The sequence below is a fragment of the Euprymna scolopes genome, chromosome 12 (genome assembly GCF_053919585.1).
Source record: "Euprymna scolopes isolate OS-2025 chromosome 12, ASM5391958v1, whole genome shotgun sequence".
Classification (NCBI taxonomy): domain Eukaryota; kingdom Metazoa; phylum Mollusca; class Cephalopoda; order Sepiida; family Sepiolidae; genus Euprymna; species Euprymna scolopes.
In genome coordinates, this window is record NC_136493.1 from 55,946,212 (window position 1) to 55,959,862 (window position 13,651).

At 30.4% G+C, this 13,651-nt stretch overlaps 1 protein-coding gene across 4 annotated transcripts in view; it reads right to left on the reverse strand.

Moving 5' to 3' along the window:
• LOC145291292 (telomerase reverse transcriptase-like) overlaps positions 1–13,651 on the reverse strand; it is a 159,098-nt gene that overhangs the window by 38,549 nt on the left and 106,898 nt on the right. For all 4 annotated transcript variants that reach the window (XM_080136959.1, XM_080136960.1, XM_080136958.1 and 1 more), the window contains 6 exons: positions 12,957–13,067; positions 10,938–11,034; positions 7,848–7,885; positions 6,973–7,101; positions 3,751–3,807; positions 1,252–1,355 (listed from right to left, as the gene is read on the reverse strand). In XM_080136959.1, coding sequence (XP_079993085.1) covers positions 1,252–1,355; positions 3,751–3,807; positions 6,973–7,101; positions 7,848–7,885; positions 10,938–11,034; positions 12,957–13,067 — 536 coding nt within the window. The remainder of the gene's footprint in view (positions 1–1,251; positions 1,356–3,750; positions 3,808–6,972; positions 7,102–7,847; positions 7,886–10,937; positions 11,035–12,956; positions 13,068–13,651) is intronic.

Consider the following 13,651-nt stretch of genomic DNA (forward strand, 5'->3'; position numbering starts at 1 on the left):
GATTGAGGAGGTATATTACACCTTTTGAGGAGTTTGGAGATTAGTGGAGATAATTCTTGATTTTTATATCATTGAAACTTTCACACTTTAATATTTCTTTAACTTGAATTTTTAATTTTGATTAATACTGTTCCATTTGTAAGTTTTTTTTTTAAATGTTTTGGATTTTTTGGATTTTTTTTTAAGAATATTTTTTTCAATAATTGTATTACAACAAACGTTGCTGTATTTTCCTCTCCTCATTCACCTACCCCAGAGCTCAACAATGTGGGAGGTGTCAGCTGTACGAAGAATATACTTTCATCAAGAGAATCTATAAGCACATAAATTCCATAGGTCTCACTGATCAAATATAGTGATGCCTCTTGTATATGCAATCATTTTGTGGCTTTCTTCCTGAGAATCTACTGCCCTTGCACCTAACACTCATATTATTTTGTTTATTTTATTTTACTTTTTTGTAAGGCCATTTACATAAAAAAAATTATATAAGCAGTTTTATTTAGACACTAGAATATTAGCGCTTGTTGTGACTGATTGATCGGATCAATCTCTCTGAACACTTGTCTAGTCCAGTAATGGTCGATGTGGAATGGTGCAGCTAATAGCCTTTTAGTTGCATATTCATTAGTTACTCAACCATCAGAATTCCAGCTTTAGATATCACAGGTTACCACCCATGGCAAACAGATGGCATGATTGGAGAGGAGTGCAGGAAGGGTGTTACTCCTCTACATAGATGCTGCCAGTAAATTCTACAGTTCTAGCCAACAGATTGATGTCCAGATTTAATCTGAAGTCATCAGATATAAGCTTGTCTTTAAGACGTTACATTATATTATTCTCATATTATTTCTGTCTTCACACTGTGTGCAGCTGTCTGATGGCCTATTTTCTCGGTTGACAGTGATAATGATCTGTTCATTAGTAATGGCAGATGTTGGTCAACCATTGTTTGTAAGAAGAGAAAATGACGACTTAGATATGATCATCATTATATTAATAATTTTGAATATTATTTGCTTATTTCTGTAATGTTCAATTTTTAGTCACAATGAGCTATGGATTAAATTTGATAGATTTGAATTCCTGTTTTTAATCATTGTCTATAATTTGGCCACATATCTTCTGATTTGTATCTGTTTTATCATCTCTTTTGCTGAAACATTCATCATCACACCGTGCACACTGCACTGAAAGACTCTAAAAATATAACAAACTCCTCAATCAAAAGAAAATGTTTCTTCTTACCTTTTGGATTTAGTTTGTTGCCTCTTGATAACAAATTTCCTCCATTTTTTGTAGATTTCATCAATACCAAACACTGAATAACCCATTAACTCAGGATATTTTTTCTGGATAAATAAAGTGTAGAGAAGAATTGATATTAATTTTCACAGTAGATTTGAAATCTTAATATTTGAACTAAAGGTTGGCAACCTTTTGGTGAGTGATAGGCAAACAGCTATGTAGTGTCATAGAGGAGAGCCAAATACCTATACTGCATCATTAGCTTTGTTATTAAATATGTATATAAATTTTATGGATATATAAAGGAAACAAGCAATGTAATAATATTGTATTTAAAATAGATAAATAAGTAAATAAATAAATAAATAACATTTTTTTTCTAAACTTGGCATTTGTTCAGAATTCCTTCATATGAAAAAATAAAAATAAACAAAAGTCTATATGATGTATGTACCTTGGAAGGAAAATATCATACACCAAAAATCACGTAACTTGATCAAGTAATTTTATATTTTACAAAGAAAAATATTTTTAAGTGAATTTGAGATTTTCCACTGTGCATTGGAAAATCTCAAATTCGCTTAAAAATATTTTTCCCAAGTTAAGAATGGCTTTCTAAAATCTTGATTCACATGATCTCCCTTGTTACTTCAGAATATTCACAAGATGACGTCACCAGATCATAGCTGGTACTTTAGCAAAATAATTTGATTTTCTTATTCAAAACTTAAATCACTTTATGTGATTTTTGGTGTACGATATTCTCATTTCTATTAATGATATGTACATCATACAGATTTTTCTTTCTTTTTTTAAGAGGAAATTCTGGACAAGCATCAAGAACTCTTATAAATAACAAAATAACAAAATAAACACATTTGATAAACTAAATCAAATTCCTTATTTTATTCCAGGAATAACAAAACTAATTACTATCAATTAACAAATTAAGGAAATTCTTTGCTATAAATGAAATACAGTTAGAAACAGTTAATCAATTAATAAAATATTTGTTTCTGTTTATTGCATTATAAGTTCACTACATCAGGTGAAATATTATGGCTTTTAACTGTCACTTTGGTTTAGCTTTATTTAGATTATGTGTAGTATAAGATGGCAAGTCAGACAAAATTTACTCAAGGACCAGAAGTGGCCCGCAGGCCGAGGGTTGTTGACCCCTGATCTAAACATTTGAATTCGAAATGCAAAAATCATACAATAAAAAAAATGTGTTTATTTGTATCTCAGAAATTGATTACCAAAGTTAACATGGATTATATTTTAATCACCAATAATCAAATAATGAAAAGGTTTACTTCAATAAATCACTTTTTAATTGTCTCCACAAAAAGCTAAGGTTATTTTCTTCATTAAGACTTAGACGTCGTATGATGACGTCACAATAGACATATTGCCTCAGATGATAGCTAAGGAAATGTGCTGGAACATTCAAGCAGTTTCTTAGGGATTGTTCCTACAAATGTCCAATGTCTTGTATGAATCATAAAGTATCCAGACTGAAGATCTCCGAGGTTACAAAAGTTTTTAATACTTTGGCACTTTAATTTTCACAAAAAAATGGGCCACAATTATTGATTTTAGTAGACAGTTTTTAGCTGTCTGCCCAGTTGAGTTCCAACTAAAATGAGATTGTAATCTAGAAAATTAGTTCATTAAAACGCTGGAATATTCCATTATGCTTAGATAGGCAAATTCATTCTAAAAAGAATTAAAAATACTGTTTATACTGGGAGGATAGTCTCATGATAAGAGAACAGATACTATACTAACTATCCCTTGCATTGAGCACTAAAAGATAGTAATACTATAGTTCAGTTTCAGACAGACATACAAATCTATATGAGTAATAGATTTGGGAATAAATTTTTTTAAAATTAATCATGACAAATTTTCTCTCATAAACACTGTTCAGGATCGATTTTACATAATAAACAAAACCTTTGAGACATCTTGGATATTCCAGTGCATCTCTTATCATCCAAGGCAATGCCATGTCAACAAAAAATATTTCTTCAATATTTTTTTGTAATCTTGTAGTTTGCAGTTTAATGAAAAGAAATTTTTGATATTTATGCACTTATGTTACATGCTGAAATAATAAGGTTATTTAAAAAGCCATTCTTAACATGGGAAGAGGGGTATTTTGTAACTATTTTGTACTTTCACCTAACAATTTAGTGAAAAAAGATATTGCAAAACTTGAATTTAACTTAAAAATACTATCAAAAAAAATAGCACAGTAAGTAAAATGCACAATCAAGGAATGCCATAAATTCTCATATATTCATTGGTAAATCTTCACAAAATGACATGCAACAAGCGCAGAATAAAATCATTGAAAACTAATGAAGAGTAGAATAACTATAAACTGACAACATGGACTATTCCATGAATGTTACTTTTATGGGTAGTGAAGGAGGCAGTCTTTGCTTATTCTTTATTTAACACCTGAGTGACCTGTGTAAAAAATTGACTCACCTTGATAACATTAAAGGCATAAAAAAGGCTAGATAATTGCTGATTGATTGGAGGCTTCTAAAACAAAGAACAAATTGAAATCATTTTAATCCATTTATGTATAAGAAACAGTCAATGTTGGTAAAAAGTTTATATATATTCAATGTTTTATATATATATATATATATATATATATATATACACACACACACACACATACTTATCTAGTTTAATAAATAGATATTTTTATATCCATAGACATGTTTCATGTTTTTACACTGGTCAGTATAGAAATTAAGTAAACATAAACAATTTGAATCCTGAAATCCAAGTAGCATGGCCTCATCTTCCTACTAGTTTGGCTGTCATGATTAGATTTTAAATGCAAAGGAAATATGGCTTGTATTTTTTCTATTTATAAACACAAGTCATGAGATTCAGAGAATGTTCTGATTTCCCTTTATTATTAAAAAGAGAATTTAGTAACATGGTATATCTGAATCAACACATTCGTTTCTTTTAGAGGGCTCAACAAATAATAAATAAATGTCTGGTATTTATATTGAGATACATATGGCAATGAAAAATACATTAACAGAAAAATTCATGGATATACTTACTTGTCAGTTAAAAATATTACAGTACAGTATGAAAATTATTGAGTAGAATTTTAGTAATAAATAAAATTAGTTTATTATTTGGATTCCACAAACTCCAAACAACATTCACATCAATCATTTTAATTTTAGTTATCTCCCTTGATAAAGTAGTGTGATCTCCCTTGCTCAATACAATCGTGGCCTGCAGAGAGTATCTTGGTGTATCTGTTCTACAGGAACGAACCCACCAGCTCTAAGGGTACGATAGTCACATTCTCTTTGATGAAGAGCCAATACAATGTTTTACAGATGGTGTCATTAATTCCTTCAGAGAATTAATTACGTATGCATAGGGACCATCGCTGTTGAAAACTTAGCACTTTGTAAAAAATGGGAACAAAGCATCTTATTAAAAGAAACAGCATTTTGAAAAACTATAAACTTGAGTCGGCAAAACTGGGCTGGCGCACATCTATACACTTCTCTCTTGTTACAACAATCAAAGTGTAGTATCTGTTCTTCAGATGCTGCACTTCTATTTCTTGTTCTCTTTTGGTGGAGGAGAAATCCTTCACGACTGAGACAATTTTTATTTTTGTACCTTTTCTCCACGTTAAAAAACGACCCTGGTGTCTAACTCTGTCCCGTGGGGAGGCATAGTAAATAGGTACAACAATTAGGAGTAAAAGGTTCAATAAAAAAGAAAAAAAAGAGAGAGAGAAACAAGAATACATAAAACGAAAGAGAGAGAGGGAAGGAGAGAAAGAAAAAAATAACAAAAGTCACTGGTTGCATTCTATCAACATGTCGACCCACATGTAATATATGTACAAAACTCACTCCTAAAATAATTAACCGATCATTATGAATTCTGAAACACATTTGCTAGGTGTAAGGGATAAAAATGTAGGCTATATATAGTTTAATTTAGTTTTATGTAAAGAGTTTAAAAAAAAAAAAAAAAAGATGTAAAACCTTTGTGAAAATTCAGATAACTGATTTTTATAAATTTCTAACAATAGGTATATGACATCGATTAATATATATTCCCTGAATTTCAGTTTGTTTAATCCTACCAGACCGAGTTACTGATATACTAGTAATTTCCAAAAATACTATATACAGAGTTACTACAGAACCGGTATTTTTCCAACCACTGTTTTGTGCTGTCAGGGAGCTAAAAATAACTACCCAATCACTGCTTAGTCTCAGTTTAGTGCAAGCATAATGTTCTGCAAATGGCTTCCTTTGTTTTGGCGGTATTGCGAGTTGTTTTGTAGACTAAAGTAGCGAGCTAGTAAAAAGGTAAAAGAACGAGACCAAGGAGTTTCACGGTGCAACAAGTATTGGATAAGGTGACGAATTCTGATTCCGATGAAGGCGAATTTAATCAAGAGTATGTTTCTGAATCAAGCAACGCTAGTAATGATGAATATATCGATGAAGGAGAAAGTGATGATAATGTTGGTGATGCAAGTGGGCCTAGATCAAAATCTAGTATTCAAAGTAGGGGGCGTGTCACTCAACCAGTTGATAGGGGAGATTCTGGTGTGGTGGATGAGTAATGTAGTCGCAATTTTGTAGCTCCAGATTCGGATTTCACAATTTTGCCCAGGAGGCCAGGCACAGGGACAAATTAGGTTCAGTAGCTCAGGTCTGGTAAGGTTAAACTATTTTATAAGGTTTTTAAAGGGCATAATATGGACAACATCCTCCCTCATTTGAAAATTCAAATATATCAAATTTGAACTGAATTTGGTGCAGAGTTATTAGACACCAATTAAGCAAGATTCCTTAAATTTTAGATATCTTCAAGAATAAAAATTATGGGTTATAGTATAGTATGGCATAAAGTACTTCCTAACTTCCAGTGTCATGCTATCAGAAGCAATGACAAGGCAAATCAGTTCCTTCACTTTTTTCTTTCATACCCATATCTCCCCTATGCATATACTCTTTTTTTTATAACATTTTTACGATTATGCACTTCAATAATCATTTAAAAGTGTTTTGGCCTTATTTTAATCAAGAATTATTGAAATTAGTTTGTTGTTTTTTTTTTAAGAATTATTGAAAATACTTTTGCAGTCTTATTTTTTAAATGAATTATTGAAAACACTTTTTTAAATCTTTTTAAACTATTTCTGGAATATTATGTATGCATTGAATATGTTTTCTTTATGATGCCAGAAATTAGGAAGTATCTTAACTGACTATAACCAAAAATTCAAATATATCAAATTTGAACTGAATTTGATCCAGTCATTAAATATCAATTAAGCAAGATTCCTTGAATTTCAGTTTCTTCTGAAGACTCCTTAAATTTTAAATATTTTCTTGAATAAAAATTATGTAATGGATTGATTATCAAAATTGGAACAAGGATTCTAGATATGAGTTTTAATAGTATTATATGTTGATTTTAATCTTCATAAGTAGACATAATTGTGGTCTAAAACTGTTCTGCTTAGGAAATTAATTTTACATATCCTTGAATGGGTATTCTTCTAATATAAATACATATATTACATAAAATCTAAAACTTCCTGTTAAATACAATAGATCTTATTTTCAAAGAACATTTCATTAAATAAAACAGTTTCTTGACATGTAAATAAAATGGTCAATGTATAAGTGATGTTACCTTGGGTATTGATTTCAAATTTGTGCAGTTCATATTTATGATTGGTCGGAATGATTTGCCCTTGGGAAGGAAACGTAAACATGAGACACCAAGACAATCACCTTTCACTATTTTATGAAAAACCTCCTCCTGCAAAAAAATTAACAACAATGATTCTTACTTGTAATTAATCTTCCACTTGATCATCTTTTCATAAATTCTGTATGATACATAAGTACATCAAAATGTTTTTTTACTTGAAATGTGATTATCACTTGTGACTAATACTACATAAACACTTATCATTTCAAAAACTATTTGCAATTCCACTAGTTATTTTTGTACCTAATGAAAGTACCACAAAAAAAAAATGGAGGGTAGCTATTTTGATGTCTTTTCTGTTGGGTTGTATTTATCTGTAAGTTTTGTTGCTTCCATGTTTTTCTCTCTCTGGAACATTCTTTGTTTCATGAATCTTCTTGATATACCTCTTGCCCATTCGTTGAATAAAACAAGAGACATTTTGTTTTTAAATTAATTTTAGATTTTTTTCATTTTATAAATTAATCTCCACAAACAAATCGAGATAACAGAGTTAGCTCATATGGGAAGGCCAAGAAAACATAGAAGGAAGTGATAAGGGTGAACTTGAGAAAAAGAAGGGTAAATAAAAACTTGGCCAGAGATAGGTTAGAAATCAATTTCTAAAAGACATCCATCACAGCTAGCATGTAAAACGGATGTCAAACTGAATATGATGCTAAGATAAAAATTACAGAATAGTTAACAAAGCCCTCCCTATGTTAGTTCGTTACTATCCAAATTGAATTATCCTAAGAAATCTGTATGTGCATTTATACAGCTAATAATTGCGAAAAAAAGGAAAGAGGTCTTACATGTCTTATAGGTTTTAATAAGCCTTTTGCAAGGAAATCTGTAAAGTACAAAGAACACATTAAAAACATTCATTCTATTCATTGACAAATAAAAGATGGAGAATAAAATTAAAAAAGCTGTTTCGTTTTTAAAAAATATCTTTTTATTAATCTCAACATCACATCTTCTATACAAACTCAATGTGTAACTCTTTAAAATGAGTTTACCCTCATCCCAAAATAGAGATAAAATAAATCAAATGCATGAAACTATATTGCCCCCCAGCAGTAATTATCACTTCCTACACTAATGATTGCATAAGTATGAAACACTAGTGTTTGTATAAAAATAATTGTTAATATTTATTTTTAAAATATTATATATATACATATATATATTTTAGTGTTGGCATGATTAATCAGAATGAGAAAAATCAAAACTTTTGGGGGTATTAGAATCAGTATCAAATTGGAAAAAATTGAACATGTCTAATGGCCAAAGACCGCAGGTGAGGAATTCCATTCCTAAATGACTTGTGCCTATATCCTCGGAAATAATGTTATATTGGATTTTATTTGATTTCAGCGCAATGAAAATATAAATGAAAATCTCACAAGGAGTTCATCAAAATCTTGGATAAAATACACAAAAGCAAAATACGTGTGTGTGTGTGTGTGTGTGTGTGTGTGTGTGTGTGTGTGTGTGTGTGTGTGTGTGTGATATATGATCAAAAAGGTTTGATGTGAAACTGGGTTTTGCTTAAAAAAAAAAAAAAGACTTACAATTTAATGATGAAATGCAAAATTAAGTGAGAAGAGAAAAAAAAAATGTTTTTCTCATTGTGTGAATAGGAAATTCTCATAACAAACAGATCAACTGTCATTGTAACTGACACAGATCATTTGAGGTGAGTGAACAACACTGAGAGACATTTTTCCCAAAATGTGGAAAAACTAGGGAGTGAAACAGATGTAATTTGATACAGTGAGAGAAGAGAACTTCCTCTTCTGAGGTAACAGAAGAAGGAGTCTGGAGGGGATCAGACAGTACCAGATTGCTTTGCTGTTTTCTTGACACAATATAATCAGCTGCATTTTGTAGCCAACAGACTTATGGGAACCAAGTTCTCCACAGAAGAATACACACAAACACAAACGGATGACTTTAAGGCAATTATGATTATCGCCCTTTAATTCTGGTAATATCATTCTTTGCTACAAGAGGCGATACAACCTACTTCCACATCCCGTTTGTGCAATTCTTTCTCTTTTCGCGGGACCTTGCAACAATGCATACATGACGAAAACATGACAAAAACACTTCCCGGTTTTGGCAAACGTTCGAACTCTCAACAAAGACTCTTAAGGCCTACACGCAAGTAACGTTACTCATCTTTCGATATGAACTTTTACAATCTTTAACATGTACCTATGTTGTAAATAAATTTACTTTGGTTGTAATTATAATATCTGCATATTTCGTGTCTTCATTTCTTGCCTAGAGAGGCGAGCAACTAATAACCTTTTCATACTTCTACTTAACAACAGAGGATGATTTTGTCAACTACATTAAAAGGTGTCTTCGTCCTCTGCAAGATTGGTGACCCATCAATGCTCGAACAGTAATCCATGCATCATGTTGACATGTTTCCAGCAAGCTTTTTACAAGCTTTCTTGTGTATGGTCTTTAGAATAGGCTTCCTCCTGGGGTGACAGCCATGTACACTTATTTGATGAAGAGTATGGCGTATGGTTTGAGCACTAACAGGCCGCCACTCCTCTCTCTTCAATTTCTGCAGCAATGCTAACAGCACTCCTACACTGATCTTTTCAAAAAAGCATTTGGATGTGACACTCAGCATGTGTGCTCAGCTTCTTTGGACAACCTACCCGAGCCCTGTTCTGAGTGGACCTTGCTCTTTAAAATGATGGATGATCTTAGCCACTGTGCTGAAGCTCAGTTACAGGATGTTGGCAATCTTCTTGTAGCCTTGGCTATCTTCATGTTGCACAACAATACATTTTTTTAAGATCCTCAGACAATTCTTTGCCATGTGGCGCCATGTTGGAACTTTCAGTAACCAGTATGAGAGAGTGCGAGAGTTGCACTACAAATTTGAACACACCTGCTCCCTATGCACACATGAGCCTAGTAACACTAATGAGTCACATGACATTTCGGAGAGAAAATGACAAGCAGTACTCAATTTGGACATATAAGGGTGTAGTTTCTTAGAGGTGTACTCACTTTTGTTGGCAGGGGTTTAACTTTTAATGGTTATATTTTGAATTATTATGAGAGGAAGATAAATTAACTTTGTTATATAAACTGATCACATACTACTATTCATTATGTCAACATGTCATTTTGGTAGTGTTCTTCCATGTAGAGATATACTTAAATATCTGCAGAAATGTGAAGGGTATACTCACATTTGCAATACACTGTGTGTGTGTGTGTATATATATATATATATATATATATATATATATATATATATATATATATACGCAGTTAGATATGTTTATATGTTATATATTTATATGTATATGATTCATTCCTAAACTAATTAACTGATCACTATGAATTTTGAAACACAACTGCTAAGCATAATGGATAAAAATGTGGGCTATATTTAGTTTAATTTAGTTTTATGTAAAGGGGTTAAAAGAGTGAGTAGAAGACCTCCAATTTTGTGAAATATTAACAATAGGCATTAGAGATTAAATAAATATTTTCCAAATTTCAATTTCTTTCGAATATTTTAAAGGATTTTTAGTGGCCATAATATGGGTACAGACTCTCATTTAAAAATTCAAATATTTCACATTTGCATTTGATCCATAGTTATTGGACATCTTAAGCAAGATTCCCGAGTTAAGCTTTCTTCTTAAGACCCTTTAAGCTGAAGCTTTCTAAAATCAAAATAATGCAATGGATTTTCATGAAAATTGGAAAAAGGATTTTCGACTTCTAAATTTAGTATTATAAAATCTTGATATTAGTCTTCATAAGGCAACAGAAAAGTGAAGCAAAACTATTCACTTTAGGAAATTAATTTTACTCGTCCTGAGATAGATATTCTATTGGTTATTATATAAAGAACTCACCTCGAACTGCAAGTTGTCTTAAATGAAGCCATACAGGTTTTCGATAATAGAACAAACGATTTCTATATTGTCGTGTTTCTGTTACATAAAAGAAACCCTGGTAGGGAAGAGGGAATAAAAAATTTTTAAAATTAAGTATTCATTTTATTTAAATTTTTAAATAAATTAAAATTAATCTAATTTGTATACATTTTATAAAAATTTACAAAAATTACATGAGACATAAATTTGACTAAAAAAAAAAAAAAAAAAAAAAAAAAAAAACACTTGACGAGCTAAAACAACTATATACTATTTCCCCCAGTCTCTATTTATACCTAAATCTAAATGCAGATTCTATGAACAAAACTTCTTTCCCAGTGCTGCCCACCTGTGGAACACTGTTCCATTGGCCTACTTCCTGATTAAATACAAAATGATAGCCTTTAAATCTAAACTTATTGGGCCGTCTCCATAAATAATCAAATTCTACCTAATTTACACCATTAACAATTACTACACTACTGCCTTACATTCATTAACTCTTATCCTTTGTATACATTTTATAAAAATTTACAAAAATGACATGAGTACAAAACAGAAATTTGAGTGAAAAATAAATTCCATGTAAGCATTTATACTATCCGTATGTTATGCATTTATAAACTGCAAAATCGGTCCTCTTGCACTTTAAGGAAACTAAAATATGAAGAAAAAAATGGAACAGAAGTCGTATGACACCAGTTGAAAGAATGCCATTTGATTAACTAGCAAAATATTGACATCATTACTATAAAATATTGATGAAATTTAAAAATTGAAATTATTGGAAAAGAATTTAATAACTAAGTATTTAATAATTAATAGTATAAAAATAATGTAAAAGAATTTTTAATTTTTTTTAAGTTAAGATAGAATTTAAAAATTGAAATTATTGTAAAAGAATTTAATAAGTACTTAATAATAATATAAAAATAATTAATGTAAAAGAATTTTTAAAGAGTTAAAGTCAATTCGACCGCCTATTTATAGTGAACTATTTTACTTTTATTTTAAATTAAAAAAAGTTAATTAGCTCTCCAGTTATTATTGTAAAATATGGATAGAATTTAACAATTGAAATTATTGTAAAAGAATTTAATTATTAAGTATTTAATTATTATTATAAAAAATAATATTGTAAAAGAATTTTTAAAAAGTTAGTCATATTTAAGTAACACAATTTGATCGCCTATTTATAGTGAACCATTTTATTTTAATTAAAAAAGTTAATTAGATCTCCTGTCATTACTATAAAATATTGATAGAATTTAACAGTTGAAATTATTGTAAAAGAATTTAATTACTAAGCATTGAATAATGATTAGTATATAATGCGCTAAAGGTTTTTTTCACTTTCTTCGTATATATCTCAGATTTTTTTTTAATCATGCGTGCATTTATTTATTTATTTATAAACCAATGAAACCCTTTTGTGCATGCGCTTTCAGGGAGCATCCATTAAAAAAAACGTATACGCAAAGTCCACGTTTCCTGTGAAGTACAAAAAATTCTGCTTTCTAATATTGTCAATTTCAATATCATTTCTTTTTATCATTTCTAATTATTTTTATGTTTGTCATTTTATTTATAAAATTACGTTTAAAAAATTCCTGTATTAATAAAAATCATTTATTAAAAAAAAATTCTGTTTTCTAATATTCTCAATTTCATTATTCCATTTTATTTATAAAATGACATCAATATTTTGCTATCCAATCAAATGGCATTCTTTCAACCGGTGTCATACGACTTATGTCCCATTTTTCTTCCTCGTATTTTAGTTTCCTTATAATAATGTTTATAATTCCATTTTTCTCTCAACCTTGAAATTATCAAAACAAGCAGTAGCATTCCCAATGATATGACTACCAACACATCTACATCTGGTAATGTACCATCTAGATTATAATTCCTATTTACTATTCTGCTTCACTGATCACTCCAGGTGATCCTGTTAAACCATATTAAAAAAAGTAATAAAATAATTTTTATACTTACTCGAATAATCAATATAACAATATTGAAGAAAATCCACACCAAACACCGAGAGAGAAGATGACATCGCCATGGTAGGGAAGGGAGTTTTCTCAGCCATTTACAAGAGGAAACCTGGTAAAATTTAGAATTTTGTTTTGTTTCTAAATTCAGCAGAATTATCTAACATAGGATTTTGAGTAATTAAAAAAACAAAGGTATTTAAAATGTTTAAATAAAACATTCATTCAAATAGTGTCCTTCCTGATACAGGTATTGACGGCTATGACTATCTCTCTCCTTCAGGCATTCATGAATTCATTGTTGCTCATCACTATGTTGTTCAGGTGTTCAGACTGTCAATGTATGTTTCTCGCTGTCGTCCTTTGCTTCTTCTACCCATGATTCTTTCCATTATTTTTTGCTTGTTGTTGGAGAGTAGTTTGATGACGATCAGGTGCCACCTGTATATTATGGTAATCCTTACTGAGCAAGATGACCTAATTCAGAACCCTATTTACACTGTTTCTCAAATAAAGAGTTTGATATATTGCCATAGCTTTCTTTTGCAGTTGTACAGACAGTAGGTTGCAGTTTCTTACTGTCCAACCAATCCCCATGCTGGGTGATTGTCCTGACCATTGTAGTCTTCTGGTAGTATCTTCTGCTTAGCACAATGAAATAAGAAACCATAAACATAATTATTTCTGTTTGCTTCC